The sequence below is a fragment of the Nelumbo lutea genome, chromosome 6, assembly GCF_056320005.1.
Source record: "Nelumbo lutea isolate HS-2025 chromosome 6, American lotus-T2T, whole genome shotgun sequence".
NCBI lineage: Eukaryota > Viridiplantae > Streptophyta > Magnoliopsida > Proteales > Nelumbonaceae > Nelumbo > Nelumbo lutea.
Window position 1 is genome coordinate 18,517,754 of NC_142689.1, and position 20,606 is coordinate 18,538,359.

Sequence of the window (20,606 nt, forward strand, 5' to 3'; positions counted from 1 at the left end):
AATTTTTAAATAATTGCTTTAGAGCGAGTAAAATTCAAGAATTTCCCTTTCCCGATGGAGAATGGATGCCCTCCCCCGAACCCACCCCGCCACCGGGGATGGGGCAAGGTATCATGACTTAGGGGCGGGGACGGGTAGGGGGTGCCCCGCCCCAAACCCGCCCCGTTGTCATTCCAATTACGACTTGCATTGATTTGCCACGTGGAATATCTCTTGTTCGATCGGCCATCTTCGCTGAGCGGTCCGCTTAGAATACCCGCTCGCACTTCGCATATATTTAAGCGGCGAGGAGGGGGGAGGATCTGGATTTTAGATAGAGAAACGATGGCGATGGCTATGATGAGGTCTGGTCTTCAGGCAGCACTTCGCAGGGGTGGACGCAACGCTCCTCCGAAGCGGAGCTTCGCTTCCTCTGCTCATCACGACGACGCCTGTAAGTCATCTTTTATTTTTTATTTTTTTTTCTGGGTTGCTCCTTTGATAATTTGTAAAAGAGAACATCAAAATTCAATGGTAATATAGTTGACTTTTGTTTCTACATGGAACATCGATACCATCTGATGGATTAGGGTTTTATTTCATGTGCGAAGGCTTTTGAACTTGAATTTGGGTTTTAGTTTTTTGTATTGCTTTCTTGTGCATTCCAGGTTTTAGGTTTCCCCTTTCTTTGGATAATTGCTTGAATCAGTTTTAATGAAAGATGCCGTTTTTTTCTTATTCCATTACATTGATATACACTAAAATTTCATCATTTGCGTTTCTTACGTTCCTAATCGATGTTGATATGTCTGTAACTTTTTATTTTTGCCTCCTGTATGCAACTCGATGGCTCAACTGAATATGCCATTGTTTCTCAGATGAGACAGCAAAATGGGAAAAGATAACATATGCAGGCATTGCTACTTGTACCATTTTGGCGTTTTACAACCTATCAAAGGGTCATCCCCACCACGAAGAGACCCCTGTAAGATTTTGTTGCCTCGTTTCAACTACCTTCTTCATTCTTCTATTTTTGTGTGTCTGTGGGTGTTCTTTGTCCCGGAGCGCCTGGTTTGTGACATTAAATTGATTGTAGCAAGCAAGATACTGGGACTCTCTCTCTCATTTCTTTTTTATATTTATACTTGAGACTTTCTTACTTATTAAGGTTCCTGAGAATTTTGTTTCCTGTCTCTATGTTTCCAGCCATACTCATATTTGCACATTCGTAACAAGGAGTTCCCATGGGGTATGTTTCATTCTATCCACAATATCTTGATAATAGAGTTGCATTCTAGGGCACAAAAGATCAATCCCAAATTAAAGGATTCGGTATTCTGCTTTTTTTTTTTTTTTTTAATGTGACATCATAATTCTTTGGCATGCCAATCAGCTGCAGAAGGCGATAAAGCCATAATATGTACTAATTATTTCAGTGATTATTCTTCATGACTTATCTTTACATTTGAAGACTAAAGTGGTTTTAGTATGAAGCACTTTAGAGGTTTGTTGACTGGTTATTTGGTATCTATCCAACTAGACCAGTCAAAGCTTTGCTCATTTTTTCCTTGCCAACTTTGAGAAAGGAATTTTCTTTAGTGGACAGAAGAGGATCTAGCTGACACCCAGAAGGGTCTTTGAGAACATCATGGATCATCAACACCGCAATCGTCTTATTTTTGGATTGGAACTCCACATCCACAATCTTGTACATTAAGAACTTTATGGATCCAGATTTCAGATGGCAAAAGATGACCCAATAAATATTTCTTTGAATTAGAATGCTGTTTCCATCCCCCCTCCTGTGGCACTTTTGAGGCCTTCCATTGAAAAATTTAGACCTGTCTATGACTCAACAGAGCTAAAAAGTATCAGGTTGCTCTGCAACCTATTGAAAAGGATAGACTTTATTAAACTACTTCTGGGTATAATTGAAATACTATTTTTTTAAGTATGTCTGAATATGGTTGTTAAACTAACTATGATATGCTAGAGGAATTATCTTCAAAAGAAAGTAAGCCATTCTCGATAATTGCTGTTTGATACTCTTGCAGCAAACCAGAACCAGTGTAGCAAAAAATTCCATGTTTTGAGTCAGACATTGGATGGCAGACATTAAAACCTCCAAAATCTAGAAAAAGTAAAATGGCTATACATGTCACCAACTTCTGGTGGAAAGTGTAACTGCTGTGGTCTTCAGGATGCCCTTCTGGGCCTGATCCCAGCTTGTAAGTTTTTGAGTTGAATAAAATTACTTTACCTTTTCCTAAAAAAAATACATGTCACCAACTTCTTAGGTATATATTTAAAAGTGGTCAATAAAATTCAACATAAGATATTGGCAAGGATCAAAGACAAGAATACAGCCTTAAGCATCTGACTTGGTTCTCATTTCCTGAGACTATACTTTATCTCCTGTCATGAAAAATAAACTGATCTTCAATTATAAAAAAAAAGATCCTGAAACTTGAAAATTGTGCCTTTACGAATAAAAAATCTATGGAATCTGGTTATTAGTCAGGCACAATTTACAGTCTTATTTTGAGCATCTATTCTAGCAGATTTAATTTCTCATATTGTATGTGCTTTTTGAAAATTATGCACTTTTTTGTTTTTTTTTTTGAACCTAACGGCTGGGCCCGGCCCAGCCAACCATGCCCCTCAAGGCAAGCCCAAACAAGTCCATGTCAGGGTCTTAAATTCTTAACTTTCACACAAAAAATAATGCTTTTATAATTTTAATTGCCTTTTAAGAAGATATTTTATTAATGTTGTTCATTCATTCATCTTAATAAAATATTTTCTATTTGCTAATGTTGTTGTTCATTCATTCATCCGTATAAAAGAGATCTTAAAAGGCAATTAAAATTATACAATCATTATTTTTTCTTGTGTGAAAATTAAGAATTTAAGACCCTAACATGGACTTGTTTGGGCTTGCCTTGAGGGGCGTGGCACAAAGGCGGTTCGTAGAATCAAGACTGTAATATGTTTTACATTACATTAGCTACTTGAAATAATGCAATTGAGGAAAAAAAGAGATTGTAGGTTTTACATGCTTGAAAATGTTTTATATGCTTGATTTTATTTTAAATTTTCATTTGGATATGCTTTACATGTTATGTTTATGTATTTTAATTTTAGATAATAGGTTTTTTAAAACATTTATTTTAAAATTCAAGTTTATAGTTTTTATTAATATTATGCTTAATATATATTTTTTGATTTCTTTTTTGTTTTTTTTTTGAAATTTCTGACTTTTTTATTTTTTATTTTTTAGCATGTTTTTTGTATTTTGTGCGCTTGCTTCAAAAAGGCATGAGCCTCACCTTGTGCCTTGCGCTTTTAAAACACATTAGAGTTGATCTTAGTTGTTGTTTGAATTCAATGATATAGTCTCCATACATCTTGCTGCCTTGGCTTTATGTGCCTTTTCGTCCAAAATTGGACCAAGAAACACCTAGATAATCAGTTAGCTGATGTGAGGGAGTTGAGACAGATGGGTGGCAGGCTATAAAAAAGTAAAGTAGGAACTAATGCACCTGAGGTTGGGAGTAGATCAATAAGCATTAAAGCTAGTTTACCTAGATGTCTTATACAATTGATGATGACAGTTATTGAGTTGTTAAAACTTGGGGATAGGGGGATTTCAAAAAGAATATTGGTTAAAAGTTACTAGGAAAAATAAAACGAGTAGCTAGGAAAAAATAGATATTTTAATGGACACCCTTAGTTGACAAAAGTATAGAGTTGCAATGATCAAGGCGGAAAAGGCATCGTTCATAGAGTAAAAAATGTCACTTTCCATTTTGAAGTCTGTCTTCTTTGAAAGAACCGGGGGGGGGGGGGGGTTGTGTGTGTGTGTGTTATCCTCCAAGCAGCCTTGAACATCTTTTTTGATTAAAATAAATTTCCTGTTTTTGTGGTTATTGCTAGCAATATGAAGTTGTGTAACACTGATAAAGAAATCATGTATCACTGAAGCTTGTCAAACCTAACTAGGCAAGCATTGCTGTTCATAGATAATTGGAAGTAGAATCTATTGAGGTTGTGTCCTCCAAGCAGCCTTGAACATCTTTTTTGATTAAAATAAATTTCCTGTTTTTATGGTTATTGCTAGCATATGAAGTTGTGTAACACTGATAAAGAAATCATGTATCACTGAAGCTTGTCAAACCTAACTAGGCAAGCATTGCCGTTCATAGATAATTGGAAGTAGAATCTATTGAGGTTGTGTCCCAAAATAATAGGGTGCCCATCATACATGCACCTGTTATCCTTAAACAGTCAACTATTAGTTCCTGGAAATAAATTGCTGATTTGATTTGGGTTTGAACTACTCTGATTTGGGTTTGAACAACTAATACTTCCTGATTGTGGCAGCCAACTTGGTTATATTTTATCTATTATCTGAACTAGTTTCATGGCAGGATTTGTCACCAATCAATTGGCGGTTGTCTTTTTCAAGCCACTGCTTACTGTTTTGGGAATATTTGCAGCTCCAGGATTAATGGATGTGTATTAGGATTGCTTTTGCACTACTCTAGGGCTTCAATTTGAATATTTTTATTAGGAATTAATTTGATTTGACAATTCATGTTCATCCGAGACCAGTAATTAGGGAAATCCAACCTAAGGCTCAACCCTTTTGTATTGATTTGTAATTCACCACTGATCTACATCAATCTGCTTCCTGGATGAATTTGATTGTGGAGTAATTTTCTCAACAGTTCCTTCTTGGATAGGCTTTAGATGTTTCCTTTTTTGGTAGGTAACTGTGCCAATTGGACATTCAGCATAAAGCCGTTTCTTTATATTTTTAGTGAAACCTGATGTTATATATAATGATTATTTACGTTATATTAGATAGACTTGAAGGAAAATAAAAATTATCTGACCAACTCCAAATAGTTGGGGACAGTTTAGATAAGGAATTGTATTAAATCTCTTGAAGTCTGTTTATTTGGAAATACAATGTTAAATATATGAGGTTAAACCCATCTTTAGGTTTTTAAAGATTTATGCTTGTGGGCTTCTGAGGAAAGATAGTATTTGCTTGAGTACATAACTGAATGATATTATTGAGTTTGGTTTAACAGCGTCTTGGACCAAGTAATAGATGGAGTATGCTGCTCCAGTAATCTTAGACATTTGTAGACGCTGATTTCCCAGATCTTGAACCGGTACTGTGTGAAGGACAGATGTAGATTTGATAACTGAATTGGGAATTCTTGTATCAAGCAGTTTCTTTTGCCTGTGCATTGCACTGCAGATTCAAATGGTCTGCTTAAGTAGTATTTTAAGGTTCATTTAAATGGTGGTCAGGGTAAATCTTTTGAGATAACCGGTGAGCTTTGTTGCACCTATTGTTGAGCTTTGGCTTTCTTATTATGTTAAGGTCGTTAATTGTTAGTTAATACATATATAGGTATTATTGAGAGGGCCAGTTTTTCTTTTTTTTTTTTTTTTATTCCTTTTTCTTTTTTAATGCTATGTAAACCATCCGTGGGAACTACATATATAGGTTAGTTAATACATATATAGTTAATACATATATAGGTAAGGAGCCAGGTCCGTGGGAACTACAGCCACGAACTTTGATGCCAAACTGGAACTGTGGAACTCCTAAGTGGTTAGTCGAGCTGAAGGGTGTATCATTATTGGGTTGTGCTATTTTTCATCATTGCTTCTGGAGCTTTCCTGGGCATGATCTGCAGCAAAAATGTGCTCTACTAGTATTTTGCTATATTTTCTATTGGTACTCAATCTTCTAGTTATACTTTGAATTAGTTCACAACTCAAAATATCTGTGTCAAGTCAGTTCTATCTTGAATCGGTTCTTAATCTAACATATGATTAAGTTTTTTGATTGATTACTGTCTGATGGTGGTAATATTTATTCTTGGTCTTTGACTACTATCCAGGTCCCGATGGCCTTTTTGAGAAGAAACACGCTGACCATTGATTAACGAATCTGTGATGGACGTTTCTGGACATTGATGTTCAATTAGCACATTCCCGTCTTATGAGACTGCCTGTGGCGAGTTATTTTCAGTTTTCTGTTGTTGCATCTCTCCTAATAAAGATTGATGGATACTTTAAAAAGACTGCTTTGTGTTCCTTAAAGCAAAATTGCCCAGAATTTCATTCTTTTGTTGGTCGACGGTTTTAATATATTGGGGTCGCTTCTGACTGTCTATTGTATATCCAAGGGCCAATATGCTAGAGTTGGGTGAGTTGGAATTAATTAATTTGGGAGAACGAAGAGGCATGGATGCTGTAACTGCTGATGAAAGTCGTTAGGCTTCAAGCGTTTCAACTTAGAGCGGAGGACTTGCCAGTTGCCAGTTGACTGATGCGATTGATATTAAGAATGCAAATCAAATTTGTTATGGATCTCATCTATCTATTTTAATATATGGATAGGATGATGGAGAATATGCTGGGCTCTGTCAGGCCTCTAGGCACGAATTTCCGCATGGACTATACAACCAAACATTTTTATTTTTGGCAATACAATCGGTTCCATCCATTCAAATCTGAGGCATAACTGGCTTTCGTTGTTACCCAATGCATGGTTTATGTTTCAACATTCTGACATCTAAGGCGTCGGGGAATGCTATTTAAAAAGATCGTACGTAACAGAGTTGGGCGGCGTCACTCGAGCATATTTCTCATTTCTCGTGTGCATCATGTATGCCTTCATGTGTGTAATCGCTTGATCCCAAGTCTACAATCACTATCAGAAATTTTTATCCTTATTTGAGAAGCAGACCAATGAGTTCGGTTTCAGTACTCACAGAACCGTTCTCAGACTGTCCCCACAGCCTTTTTTACATCCGTGCATTGGGAACAATAAGTTGTATATTTATTTTTGTGAGACATTTCCAATACACGGCAGCAAGGGGATGTGCGAATGGTGTGAGCCCGGTCTAGTGAGGACCAAATCCATTTTAGTTGGTGGTGTCCATAAACCTACCGTTATCTTATGTCCTTGTTGTGTTCTGGCCTTCTGGGTAGTCTTTATTGGTGTTTTCGATGCTTCTCGTTTCTATCGCCCTCCACGAGGAGGGAGCCGCATTTTGCATTCATTGATCAGAGGCATCATCACATTCACACCACTATAGTGATTGGGTGAGGATAAATATGTAAGTGCAAAATCTTGTATTTTATATTATATTTTATATACATTTGTATTAAATATATTTTTTCTTTCCAAACTGAGCCTTATCTATAGACTTGACCTCGTACTGTATTCGTATTCTGACATGAGTCCAGGTATTTGTCAACGATATACACTCCAACACCCTCCCAAAATGATCTGACACCGAACATCTCATGCATGATCATGGTGGATCTCCCGGTCTGAGTTTGAGGATGTGCCGATCTGAACTCAGTTGACACCGGAGGTTTGGAACAAACGCCTCGTTTAAGAAAAGATATTTAATTCGACCACTAGTTCAACTAGAGGGGCAGTTGGCACTGGTACCACTCCTTCCCAACCTGGTTTTTCTTCATCCACGCCACGTCAGATTAAGGAGAGCCATCACCTTTTAACGGAAGTAAATGTTTTACCAGATGCTTCTCAAAACAGGACATATTCAGGCTTCAGCAGCTGCTTCTCCGGCGTCATCATCGAGTTGGCAACGTTTCCCTCCCAACTCCGACCCAAAAAGGTTTGTCTTGCTCATAAATTGATACCCAAGAACATAGCTTGTATTCCCAATTTCCCAGGAATTAAACCGGCAGCATGTACACGGGTCCGTGTGAATCTCGCTTTCAACTTTGAATTCCAGTTAGTATATAAATTTATGATACAATGTCCATGCCCAAATATGTCATTTCATTACCCCCACCCCCCGATAGGTACTTCCCGGTCTCATATGAGTTATATACTTGTATTTAACCTGCATATGGTTGATATTTCTTTCTTTTATACAATCTTTACTGCTTATGCTCTAGAGCAAGAGTTAGTTTTGAGAAGAAGCTATGCTTTGTCAAGTTTAGTTCTTCCCCAGTGCAGTCTTAACCGTGCCGGAGAAGAATTTGCTGAAGGTGCCCTGCTTTGAGAAGAAGCTGGGGTTTGCCAAGTTGACTTCCGTTGTTGACATTTGCTTCCATTAGAGAGTAATGGCTCTACTTAATCTCATATATCACTCATGATAAATGAAAAAGGAAACAAAGTCTATGGTTCGAATGTTTCAGCAATGCAGTATAGGATGACTTGTTACTGTTTTTTAGTGGATTAAATGATCAAATAATACATTATTTAAGGGTACAGTAGTCCATTCAACTTCAGCTTCAGCCATAAGGAATTCACAACATCCTTAGATATATTCACTAGTATAGATTTCCATGTACAACTCACATATTCCATACTTGAGAAAAATGTGCCGATTTTTACATTCTTATTCAAAATCTAGAAATAAGTGTATGATACATGTATTTACCATGTTCCAACTTCTAAGCTAAAACCTCTTAAGAGTTGATTCATCCACCCGGTAAAGCAACAATGCATGTATGATGAGAAACAACATCTCATGGGAAATTTAAATCAATTACAGAATTACATACCTTACTTCTCAACCTGCCAATATTTTTTTCTCTGCCAACTTTGACAATATTGCATGACAGAGTAGAAACAAACAAGAAAATTACAGTTGATTATTTACCTAGCAACCAAATTAAAGAAGAAAAACAGAAGTGGGAAAATTATATTACGAGCAATGTGTCGAGAGAGATAAGGCTTGCAACTGTTTTGTCAGAGCTTTTACTCTGCTGCTACTTCACTATTTTTTCCTTCAGTTTCAATCTCTGGCAAGGTACCAAGATCTGTACGAGCCTCTTTCTCTTCTTGTGGAATGGAAGAATCCCCATGTTCACTTTGAGCTCCATTTGTATTCTCATTTGTAGTTGAAGACACAGAACTATCCTCTGCTTCCTCTGTTGCACCATTTATCTCAGTTTTCTCACTCTCCCATGAAGATCCAGAGCCATCCTCTGCTCCAGCAGTTGTGTTGGACTTAATAACCTCTTCTTCCGGCACAGCACGCTCTTGAGCACCAGAAGCATCTCTGGATTCTTCCATGGTTACACCAGCACTTTGATTTGTTGTGTTTGTTCCGACACTTATATTAGAGTTGTCAACTTGTTGCAGTACAAGGTCCTGCAGGTTGGAGCCATCTCCATTTACAGTTCCACTGTCCGCAGTTGCATTTTGATCTTCAGTCAACTCCTTAATAATATCTTCACCACCTTGCATGACTGAAGCTGGACTTTTTGCACCCTCAGACGTGTTGTTGTTTGCTTCTGGTTGATTATTAGGTTCTGTGGTTGTTGAATTAGGTTGAGACACATTCTCTGATACAGACACAGTAATCTCAGCGCTCTTCTCCTCATTGGTGGTAGAATTCACATGAAGGTCACCTTCAATGGTTTCACCTCCTTCCTTCGAACCTGAGTCATTTTGATCAGCAGCAGCAGCTTCCTGTGTGCCTTCAGTTTTATCTTCCTGCTCTGTCTCGTGTATTTCTGTGTTCTGCACTTGCTCTTCCTGTGTATCAGTTTTATTTTCCTGCTCCTTCTCTTGCATTTCTGGCTTCTCCACTTTCTCTTCCTCATTTGAGCCTTCAGAACCTCCATTTTCAGTTTCAGAGATTATAAGTTGGGTATCTCGTACAACGGCACTGGAAGCATCATCCCCCTTGTAATTCTCCTCCCGTGCTTCTTGAGTATTCCTATCGCTTCCATCATGATCCTGATCCTCCATTGAACCTGAATTGTCAATATGATCTTCATTCTCTTTTTCTTCCCTATCCTTCTCCTCTTCATCAATAAAATCCTCCCCTCGTTCAGCTTCCTCTTCGACTTTTTCTTGATCATGTTCATCTATTTCATCATCTCCACCCCCTCTGCCTTCATCCTCGGTCTCCTCAGGTTTGTTTTCATCATCTTCTTCTTCTTCTTCTTCCTCTTCAGGCTTGTTTTCTTCTTCACTTGCTTCTTCATTGCCATGCTGAATCTCAAAACCTGGCCTTTCCAGGTGTGGATTGAGGTCCTTCCTCCCCAGTTTTAAGATTCCATTTCCAATCTCTACATTTTCTGAGATTCTAGCAGTGCTCTCATCAAATGCCTTCTTTTTGTCATGGGAGTGTTTGACTTGGTAAAGCAACCATATGCAAACTCCAAGCAATAAGCATATCTGAAGAGCATGCTTTACCTTGAAGCCTTTGGACCTTTGGTTTCTACTAGGCGATTGCCTGAACATGATTGATTTCAGTAAACTCCAACTAACACTTCTCCTCCCAATATTAATGGAACGCACCAAAACCTAACAAAACCAAACGTGTATAATTGGCACAAGAGAATCAAGGAATGATATAAAAGATGAGAAATGTCTCAAGCTAAGTACCCTCCTAAAAAGGTTGAACGAGATAGAGATATCATAGAAAAAAAGTGCAATATTGATGAGGAATCGCAATAAATGACTCCGACAAGGCAAAACACTACCATTAGCCATAACCAACTATAAATTTGATTTCATAAAACAAAGAAGATATGAAAACCACAGATGCTGCAAAATGAACCAGAACCACAAGTTGGTTGTTGTTTAAGAATAAGTGAAATCAGCAGCAAATATAACAAATCAAGAATGCCTGGGGATTTGAGTGCATTAGTTCCCAGAAAAGAGGACTCTTATAGACGGCAAATAACAAATAAAGAATGCATAATGTGAGACAGAATGAAGAAAACATTCTTCAATCAATCCACAGCTCGATCTAAAAAGAAACGCATAATTTAAGCTAGAGTAGCCAGCCCTTTTCCTTGAAGAGCTGAACTAAATAGGAGATGGATAAAACCAATAACAGAACGAAAACAAATTACAGTTTCTTCAGTATCTCTAGTATTCAATGATCGAAGACGATCTGTAATGAAATGCGCTTTTACAAACCAAAACCCAGATTCAGTTAATGCTGGGACTAAGCAACCGACTAAAAAAATCACATATTTAAGTTGAGGAAAGAAACCCATCTTGTAAAGAAAATTTGGATGGGACTGGGACCCCAAGATCAAAGCCCCAAAACCCAACTGGTTCTCAACCAAAACATACTGAACCACAGCCCCTGAATTTGACAACTCCCACAAAAACAACAAGCTGTTTTCCCTATTTCGAACTGTCGCATCTTTACATAAAGCAAAGGGCATCAAATATACAAACATACAAGGTCTCCACAGTCTCTGTTACAGGAATGCTTGTGGAAAAGCTAAGAAACAGAAGATAGAAGAACACCAAACAAAACCTAGTATAAAAAGAGAGAGAGAGAGAGAGAGAGAGAGAAAAGAAGAAGAATTGTAGATCCAAAATCATCGGGGAAGAGAAAGAGAAAGAGAAACGAACCTGAAGAAAGCGAGGCGGCAGATCTCAAGTAGTAACGGGAAAAGTTTGCGCCTTTCACAAGGGTTTTGTACAAGTGAGCGAGTGGTGGTTAGGAAGTGCAAAGGGCACGCGTGTGCGTTGGGAGAGGCTTTCCTTCCACTTTTCTCAGTTTCTCAGATCAGATCTGACAACGAGAGGGAGAGAAGAGAAAGAAACAAGCAGAAGATAGAAAGTACTGAAACATAGGCCTAACTTCAACAGCTACTACACCAACACAGTGACTGTGCGGCCGGCATTTTATCTTTTCCCCAGGCCCCGGCTAATAATGTTTTATTTTTTGGGCAATAAGTCCCCCCGACTAATGGTGGTTGAAGACCTGAGGTTAGTTGCTCTAATCTAAAATTTATTTCGCATTATTTACCTAATGGCTACTTCTTTCTCTCTATTCTCGATCATCCACGACCTATTTGCGTCTTCTCGCTCACGTGCATTCTACTCGTTTTTTTTATCCTAAAAAAATTTCCTAATTTGGTTAATTCAGTATTCAAATTTTTAAAATGTGATAATCTATTACTTGTGGCTCTTAATCATCCTTTAAGTGACATTTGAAAAAGACATAAATGTCCTTTAGGTGTGATTTAATTTTCTTTATCAGTCATCTAAACATTTACAAAAAATTAGTAGTCCTAAACCTTTGTCTTTTTCATTCAATAAAATTGGGGTCATCTTTGAGTGCACATTTTGGTGACCCCAACTTTCTTGAATAGAAGAGACAAGGATTTGAGACGGTTAATTTTTTGTCAATGTTTTGATAGTTGATAAAGAAAATTAGATGACACTTGAAGGGCGATTTGTCTTTTTCAAATGCCACTTAATAGTTGGTTAATAACTAGTAATAACATGTACTGGATTGTCATGTTTTGAAAATTTTGGTACTGAATTGTTGCATTTTAAAGTTTGGGGACTAAAGTGAAACTAGACCCAAAGTATAGGGTACTAATCGAGAATTTTTCCTTTTATTTTAATTTTTTATTTTTCCTCTCTGGCTATCTCCCTCTTTGCATGATTCTACACGTTTTTAAATCAAAAGTGAAATCAATCAACTAGGTCATCATAACCGTCCATTTGGTAGATTGCACGAATTCATTGCCCTTATCTATTTGTTAAAAAACTAGACATATAACACAACTTAATAATAATTGACGTGTCCAGTTCTGATTGGTTATTCCTTATTTCCTTGGACTCTTGAGGAGGAAGACTCTGGGCTTGTTCGTTTTCTCTTTACGCTTACCTCTTAAGAAGAATCTTGCAACTTTAAGGCTATGTTTGGTTTGAAGGAAAAGGTAGGGAAAGGAAGGTGATGCTGCTCAATCCGAGGTGGTGCATGAGCCGAGGAGGGCAATCAAATAGTCCTTGCTGGCAGGGAGGGGCCGGGCTACAAGGACGAGGCCGTGCTTCAAGACCTGTGATCAAGGAAACATAAGTCAAAGGCCCGAGGAGTTATCCTCGGGTAAGAACTCTGACACTTAAGTCAGTAGGAGGTGATAGGATAGTCGGGCCGAGATATAAGGATGTCGATCCGAGCTAAGTAGCGGTGTAGGTCTCAGAAATTGGATCCCTTACCTCGAGCATGGAGTACCTTTTTATAGCCGAAGATCCGTGTCCTGGTCGAACAGGGCTTCCGGGGTCGTCAGGATGAAGTTAGCTACCGAGGTATTCGGGATAGAGTCCCATTCCCCACCAGAGTCGTCTTCCTTACTCCTCGTTACCCGTAGTTATGCTCATCCATATGACGTGCAGTTGACGTGGCTGGAAGGATAAGATGGAGTTCCATAGTAATAGCGTAGCCTGGTCGAGCTAGGTCGACGTGGCCAAGCTATGCCGACCCGACCGAGTTAGGATGACATGGTAGGGCGATAGTTGGGCGGCCACGTGTCTCATAGGGCCATCTCATCCATGACTCAAACACCACTCCCCCAATTCTGAAGTCGAGGAATGAAGTTTTCTAGGTTTGTTGCCCGACTGAGGAACTTCTAAGCATGCGTATCGTCCATGCCGTGTTGGTCATTGACGAGGAGTCCTCTGATAGTTGGTTGCAAAACTTAAATAAGAATCGAAATTTCAGTTCCCAAACCACTCCCCTAGTTTTGTTGTCGAGGAGGGGGAATGCTCGACCAGACTATTGTGCGGCCTTGTGGCCGTAAGCTGCCTAGTCCAAGGATTTGAGTAGCCTAGTCGAGGATTTGCGTCGAAGGCTGGACCAGCACGGTGGGTCTCCGCGTTGAAGGTTGGACTAGTATAGTAGCTGAACTGGCGCAATTAATGGGCTCAACCACTGCCTGTCGAGGGTGCCGCTTTGGTTTTTGAGGCTTCCTGTCGTACGTTATTGGTCGTGTCGGTTGGCCTTCTGAGGCGTTGTCAGTGGTGCTTCATCTGCATCGTTGATCTCTCCTCGTTCTGTGCCCCTGATAGTTATAAAAGGGTAAAGGGGTTCCCCCTTCCCTATCCTCAGTATTGCTTGCAAGAGTTTGGCATCCACTGCTCGGCAGATTCGTTGGTCACATAGTTCGTCAGATAGCTCGGTAGACAACTTGGCGGATAGCTCGGTAGATAGCTCGACGGGTAGCAGATTGTTCAGCTTCACAAATTGCCTGGTATGTCCTCTTCATCTCATCGGTCCTCTTCCTCATCCAAGTCCTCCAGTAGTTCTGGTTCTAGCTCTTCTCGCGGCTCGACCTACGAGCCTGAGCTGAGAGACTTCATGGTTGCTGAAATTGAGGAAGCTGAGGCTGGTCCCTCAGGGATGGAGACAGAGCTTCCTCTTCGGGCAGGTCGCCGGTTCGGTACCACGCCCAGGGATATGTCTCAGATTTGAGCTACATATGCCATTCCCACGAAATACCAGATAAGGTGTCTGTCGCCCAGGGAGATGGCCACTGATGCTCAACCCGGTGAGTTGTGTGTTTACAAACATAGCTTGGAGGCTGGGTTGAGGTTCTTGTTGAGCAAGGGATTTGCCCAGGTGCTAAATTGGTACAAGGTGTTGCCAGTGCAGCTGATGCCAAACTCCTTTTGGTTTTTGCTCAGCCTTATGTCCTATTGCGCCGTCTGCGATATTGAACTGACCCTGGGGATGGTGAGCTTTATGTTCTAACTCAAACACCACCAGCAGGGGTACTACTACTTCTCCATCGGTGGAACATTCGGTCATTGGTCGGAGCCCTTTCTTTTGTGAAGCACTGGAAGGAGTCGTTCTTCTTTGTGCGAATCCTTGGGGATCTCCCTTTTCCTGTCGAGCTGTGGGGGCTGAGGACGTCTTTGCCGCAGCCCCAATGGTCGGCGCTTACTTGGGAGGAGAGGTCGGCCCTGAGCATGATCCACGAAATCGAAGTTATCACATATACACATGCCCGGAGATGCTGATGCTCACTGGGCCGATGGAAAGGGTGGCCGGTCTATTTCCTTTTACTTTTGTTTGCCGAATTGACTTTATCTTGTCTGCTTTGTACTTATCATGGGCCTCTTATGTTGCAGGTGTAAGCATGGCCAGCGAGGAGGAAATTGTTCGTCGGATGAAGGCTCTCTAACAAAGGCAGGAATGAGCCAGTGTGCAACTGGAGGCTCATCCCGAAGCAGATGAGCGGCCACAATCCAAAGACAAGAGGCTCATCGGCGAAGAAGGGTTTGACAACGAGAGGTCGAGGAAGACGACGTTGTCGTGGTTGACCCCAAAGGGGTCCGTCATCCTGTTGGTACGCCGGTGACTGAGGCAGGAAGCAACTCGGGTCTACACGTGCCGAGGTGGTCGGTTCGCATGGACAATAACCTGGAGGCAGCCGGGGTTCCCAAGCAGTTACTGCGGGGAATCATGACCATGTCCATAGCTCGGGAACCGGTCGGGGTTGGTAGTGGAGCCTTGGAGTGTGCTCTACTTTGGTCTGCTGCTCAGGTAAATCCTCTTTATTCCATGTGTTTTGCTCTTCTTTTTCGGTGTATTTATCATATTTGTTTGCAGAATGCTTGTGTGGCGGTCGCGTTGGTTGATTATCTCCGGGATGTTCGATCATCGTATGATCGGGTACACTCCGAGTATCTGTGGCAGAAGTCTTATTTGGCCGAGCTCTAGGCTACTGGGGAGTGGTCAGCCACGCTGGAGTGGGAGGTGGCCGAGCTAAAGGCGCAACTAGCTGAGTAGGCTGGTCTTGTCTGGGAGCTAAAGCGGGAGATCGTCGAGCTCAAGGCTGAGCCGGATAGGCTGAGGTAGGAGGCAGGGACTGGATCCATAGGAGTTCTGTCACCAAATTTGCAAGGGGTCAAAATTCCGCCTTTGTTCTAGAACGAGCTACTGTTGCTTGTTTCTTGGCACTCCATGTAATGAGATTGTTTCCCAAATATACATAATAGCCACTTGTGGATTTACGATCATCAGGGCATCCAACTCAATCTGCATCACTAAACGCATGAAGATGAAGGGAAATGTATTTGGAGAAATGAAAACCAACATCCAATGTGCCCTTCAAGTAACAAAGAATCTGTTTGATAGTACCCAATGAGCATCTGTGGGAGCATGAAGAAATCTACAAACCTTGTTGACTGAATAGGGATATCTGGTCTAGTGATGGTGACGTACTGAAGGGCACCCACAATATATTCGGATGGATCCGATAGAGCTACACCCTGGAGATAGGACAATTTGCATGACGAAACCATGGGAGAAACAATGGGTTTGGCATCAACTAACTTGCTTCGCCAAAGCAAATCTAGGATATAACGTCGCTGCATTAGGATCAATCCTATGGAAGTGGAGTAAGCTTCTATACCCAAGAACAAGTGCAGGTGACCCAAGTCCTTTAGTGCAAAGGTCTCCGAGAGTGAGGAGATGATGTGGGAAATAGCATGAAAGAGGATCCAGTGATTAAGATGTCATCAAGATAAACCAAAATAAATATGGAAACCTTACTCTCTCTATATATGAATAAGGATGGATCAGCTTGGGAGTAGTGAAAACCAAGACTAAGGAGAGCATAACTTAGTCGAGAGAACTAAGCTCGTGGAGCTTGTCGTAGTCCATATAATGCTTTGCGAAGTTTACAAACATGAGTGGGCTTTGAAGGATCTTCAAATCCCTTAGGTTTTCGTACATAGATGCCCTTAGAAACAAATCCATTCAGGAAGGCATTGTTAATATTGAGCTGCTGAATATTCCACCCAAAGGAGATAGCCAAGGCAATGACTGTATGGATTGTAATTGGTTTAACCACAGGATTGAAGGTATCAGAAAAGTCAAGGCCCAGTACTTGGCTAAAACCCTGCGCCACCAGGCGAGCCTTGTGACATTCAATAGAGCCATCAGATTTACGTTTGATTTTGTAAATCCATTTTGTGCCGATTACATTCATACTGGGATGATACAAAACAAATTCCCAAGTAACATTGTCCATGAGGGCTCAGTATTCCTATTGCATAGCATGCTGCCAGAGTGGATGCTTGGCCGCACTAGAGTATGCGGCTGGTTCACACTACTCCGGTGTGATATTAGAAAGAAGGGTTGCCAGAATAGGATACCTGGTAGTGGCCATCACAAGAGATGCATTGGAGCTCATCGATCTGGTGACCATGGTATGAGTTTGTTGTGGAGGTGGAGGTGCAACAGGAGTAGCGTCAAGAAGCTCTTGAATTAGTCAGGTTCGGCGAGGCGGCTCAGAGACAGATGATGGAGCATCATTGGGAGCAGACTAAGTTGATGAAGTAAGAGCAACGAGGGTCTCTGAAGGCACCGAGGGTGGTTGTTGGTGATCTGATGAGGGAGAGGACACGTCACCAGATGAAGAAGAGAGGCCAAGTGGTGGTGGAGCTGCGACTTGTAGGTTTGGTGGACTTGTAACTGGACCAATGGAGGTACTTGAAGAAGATTGGTACGATCAATATTGGATCGGTTAATTGGTGACCATGGTATGAGTTCATTGTGGAGGTGGAGGTGCAACAAGAGTAGCATCAAGAAGCTCTTGAATTAGTTTGGTTCGGCGAGGTGGCTCAGAGACGGATGATGGAGCATCATTGGGAGCAGACTCAGTTGATGGAGTAGGAGCAACGAGGGTCTCTGAAGGCACCGAGGGTGGTCATTGGCGATCTAATGAGGGAGAGGACATGTCACCGGATGAAGAGGAGAGGCCAAGTGGTGGTGGAGCTGCGACTTGCAGGCTTGGTGGACTTGTAGCTAGACCGATGGAGGTACCTGAAGAAGATTGGTACAATCAGTATTGGATCGGTTAATTGGTGACCATGGTATGAGTTCGTTGTGGAGGTGGAGGTGCAGCAGGAGTAGCATCAAGAAGCTCTTGAATTAGTCTGGTTCGGCGAGGCGGCTCAGAGACGGATGATGGATCATCGTTGGGAGCAGACTCAATTGATGGAGTAGGAGCAGGGGGTCTCTGAAGGCACCGAGGGTGGTCGTTGGCGATCTAATGAGGGAGAGGACACATCCTCGGATGAAGAAGAGAGGCCAAGTGGTGGTGGAGTTGCGACTTGCAGGTTTGGTGGACTTGTAACTGGACCGATGGAGGTACCTGAAGAAGATTGGTATGATCAATATTGGATCGGTTAATTGGGGAGAGTTTCATTACCAGGAAACCGAGATTCATCAAAGATGAAATGCCGACTGATGTATTCATGTCCACTAGCAAGACGCCAACACCTATAACCCTTATGAGCGGTACTATATCCCAAAAAAATACACTGTTGTGACCGAAATTCAAACTTGTGGCAATTATAGGGTCGAAGAAGAGGATAACAAGCACAACCAAAAATTTTGAGAAATGTGTAATCCGGGGTTCTTTGAAATAGTACCTCATATGGAGAACGATTACAAAGTGTCGGAGTGGGAAGACGATTGATCAGGTACACTGCCATATGTGCGGCGTCAGTCCAGAAGGAAAACAGGAGAGAGGCAGCCAGTAGAGATAATGCAGACTCAACAATGTGTTGGTGCTTCCTTTTAACTGTACGATTCTGTTCATGAGTGTGTGGGCATGCTAGTCGGTGATGAAATCCTTTCAGAGTCGAGATACCGTGAGAGAGAGCAAAATTCCCCTCCCTAGTCAGATTGAGAGATTTTTATTTTTGTGGACAACAAACATTCCACATGCTGTTTGAAGCTTAGAAAAGCATCCATAACTTCATATTTCTTTTTGAGTGGGTATAACCAAGTAAATTTTGAAAAACCATCCACAAAAATAACATAATATTTGAAACCCGTATTGGAAATAGTTGGGGTTGGTCCCCATACATTATAATAAACGACTTCTAAAGGATGTGTTGCAGTAAATTGTGAAACTGGAAGATGCTGTCGATGATTCTTACCCATTTGACATGACTCACACACAATACTACTAGTAGTATGACTCTGACAAGGTAAACCAAATTTGGAGATAACCTGACTCACTACTTTGAAAGCAGCATGACCTAGTCATTGATGCCATCCTGAAAAGGTAGTGCATTCTTCGACGAAGGCAATTGCTTTATTGTTGACTTGAGTCCCTCTAGGAAATTGATAGAGTTCATCTCTACTAGTTCCTCTGATGAGAACTCTCCCCCTATAATCCTTCACAAGAAAGAAATCACGATGGAGCTCAAGATAAATATCATTATCTTCAGTAAACTTGCTCATAGAAAGCAGATTCTTGGTGATGTGTGGAACATGATAAATAGAGTTGAGAGCAAATGTATGATTATTATGTGTCAATGATGAAGATCTTGAATGTAAAATTTGCAAACCTGATCCATTATCAACTGCAACTTGATCCGAACCCATGTACTCGGACCGACTCTGTAGATTGTCTACATATGGAGTGAGATGACGAGTGACGCCAGAATCTAGATACCACATGGGATCAACTTCATTCCCAACACTTGTGTGATACGCAGCAGTGTCTGGGGGAGTTTGTTGTTCTCCTTGATACGCTAAGTCATAACACCTCCTATAGGTAAGAGCACCATGGCCTGGTTTGTTGCAGACCTAGTAGATGATTTGGGAAAAATTACCTTTCCAACAACCACCACCATTATTTCTGCCGCCATTATACTAATTAGGATAACCACCATGGTTGTGACCACTGCTGTGACCTCTGCCATTACTGGGAGCAGAACCACCTCTACGGTTTGTATTTTTGGAGTTCCAATTATTTTTATTTTTGCCATGTGCAGCAAAATTTGCTGAAGGAGGGTTATTAGTGGCGGGGATGGGTGTGTTGTTCCAACCATGCCTCATGATTTAAGAGAAGTTCCAATACATTATTAATAGTAAGAAAATAAAAAATTAGTCCTATTGGTGATCATAGTGACTATGGACTCATACTCGGTCCCAAGTCCAGAAAGAATGCACAATATAAGGTTTTCTTTGCCTACCGGTTTAGAAATAGCTGCTATACTGTTGGCAATTACCTTGGCTCTTTTGACATACTCAGTTATTGATTTTGACATTTTCTTGATGTTCTACAGCTGTTGTTTCAGATGGAGTGCTCTCGACCTTGAGATGGCGGAGTAGGTTGCAGATAAAGCCTTCTAGAGTTTGGCTGATGTGGTTAAGCCGATCACTTCAGTCACCACACTCTTAGTGAGAGAAGAGATGATCCACCCAAACACAAGTTGATCTAGCTGCACCTAGTTATCATATTCTGGGTTCATCACTCTCTGTCCATCAGGGCCACCGATGTGGGTTGGAGGAGCTTGCATGGTTCCTTCTACGAGGCCCAAAAACTTGTGAGTTCTAAGGACTAGAATCATCTGTGCCCGCCAAGGTAAGTAGTTGTCGTGACTCAACTGAGTGCACACCGTTCTGAGTGCACGCGATCGAGGGATGTTGGGGATGTTGATCACTGGTGTTCCCAACACAGAACTCATGAACTGATTGGAGCTTCCTGTGTTTGACCTTGCTGCTGAGTGCACACCGTTGTGAGCCATAGCTCTGATACCAAGTTAGGAAAACAGAAGAACTGAAAAAAACAAGAAAATAATTGAAGAATAATGTCGATGGTGTTTGTGATACCATCAGGCGTATGGTATTTATAGATGGGATGTTTACATTAGAGTGGAGTTCTACAAGAATTGGAAGATTGTACAGACAAGAGGATAATCACAAGATAGATGAGGTACAGTAGGATTAGGGTAGAGATTATCCTAAGTAGGGATTATCCTAGGAGGATAGATCTGGATCTCCAGAGGATTCTTGGTTCTCATTACCCTAACATTCTTC

At 41.1% G+C, this 20,606-nt stretch overlaps 2 protein-coding genes across 4 annotated transcripts; one reads left to right on the plus strand and one right to left on the minus strand.

Moving 5' to 3' along the window:
• Positions 1-149: 149 nt before the first annotated feature.
• On the plus strand, positions 150-6,183 carry LOC148847700 (cytochrome c oxidase subunit 6a, mitochondrial-like). Of its 3 annotated transcripts, none has more exons than XM_088951102.1 (4): positions 150-433; positions 858-964; positions 1,186-1,228; positions 5,904-6,183. In XM_088951102.1, exons 1-4 carry the CDS (start codon positions 325-327, stop codon positions 5,942-5,944), a joined length of 300 nt encoding a protein of 99 aa, XP_088807228.1. In that variant the 5' UTR covers positions 150-324; the 3' UTR covers positions 5,945-6,183. The 3 variants fall into 3 exon arrangements, with proteins under 3 accessions (XP_088807228.1, XP_088807226.1, XP_088807227.1); XM_088951100.1 differs by having other exon boundaries at positions 242-433; positions 5,539-6,005; XM_088951101.1 differs by lacking the exon at positions 5,904-6,183 and adding an exon at positions 4,410-4,706 and having other exon boundaries at positions 242-433.
• A 2,315-nt stretch (positions 6,184-8,498) lies between these two features.
• On the minus strand, positions 8,499-11,814 carry LOC148847701 (uncharacterized). The gene is made up of 2 exons (XM_088949121.1): positions 11,378-11,814; positions 8,499-10,309 (listed from the first exon to the last, which is right to left on the minus strand). Exon 2 carries the CDS (start codon positions 10,244-10,246, stop codon positions 8,750-8,752), a length of 1,497 nt encoding a protein of 498 aa, XP_088805247.1. The 5' UTR covers positions 10,247-10,309; positions 11,378-11,814; the 3' UTR covers positions 8,499-8,749.
• Positions 11,815-20,606: the final 8,792 nt, after the last annotated feature.

What these genes read in the sequence shown, in the direction of transcription:
- LOC148847700 (XM_088951100.1), top strand. Translation starts at nt 325, where the DNA reads ATGGCGATGGCTATGATGAGGTCTGGTCTTCAGGCAGCACTTCGCAGG. An exon ending in CCCACCACGAAGAGACCCCT is followed by an intron (nt 965 to 1,185) that starts GTAAGATTTTGT and finishes CTATGTTTCCAG; the next exon opens with CCATACTCATATTTGCACAT. An exon ending in TAACAAGGAGTTCCCATGGG is followed by an intron (nt 1,229 to 5,538) that starts GTATGTTTCATT and finishes ATACATATATAG; the next exon opens with GTAAGGAGCCAGGTCCGTGG.
- LOC148847701 (XM_088949121.1), bottom strand. Translation starts at nt 10,246, where the DNA reads ATGTTCAGGCAATCGCCTAGTAGAAACCAAAGGTCCAAAGGCTTCAAG.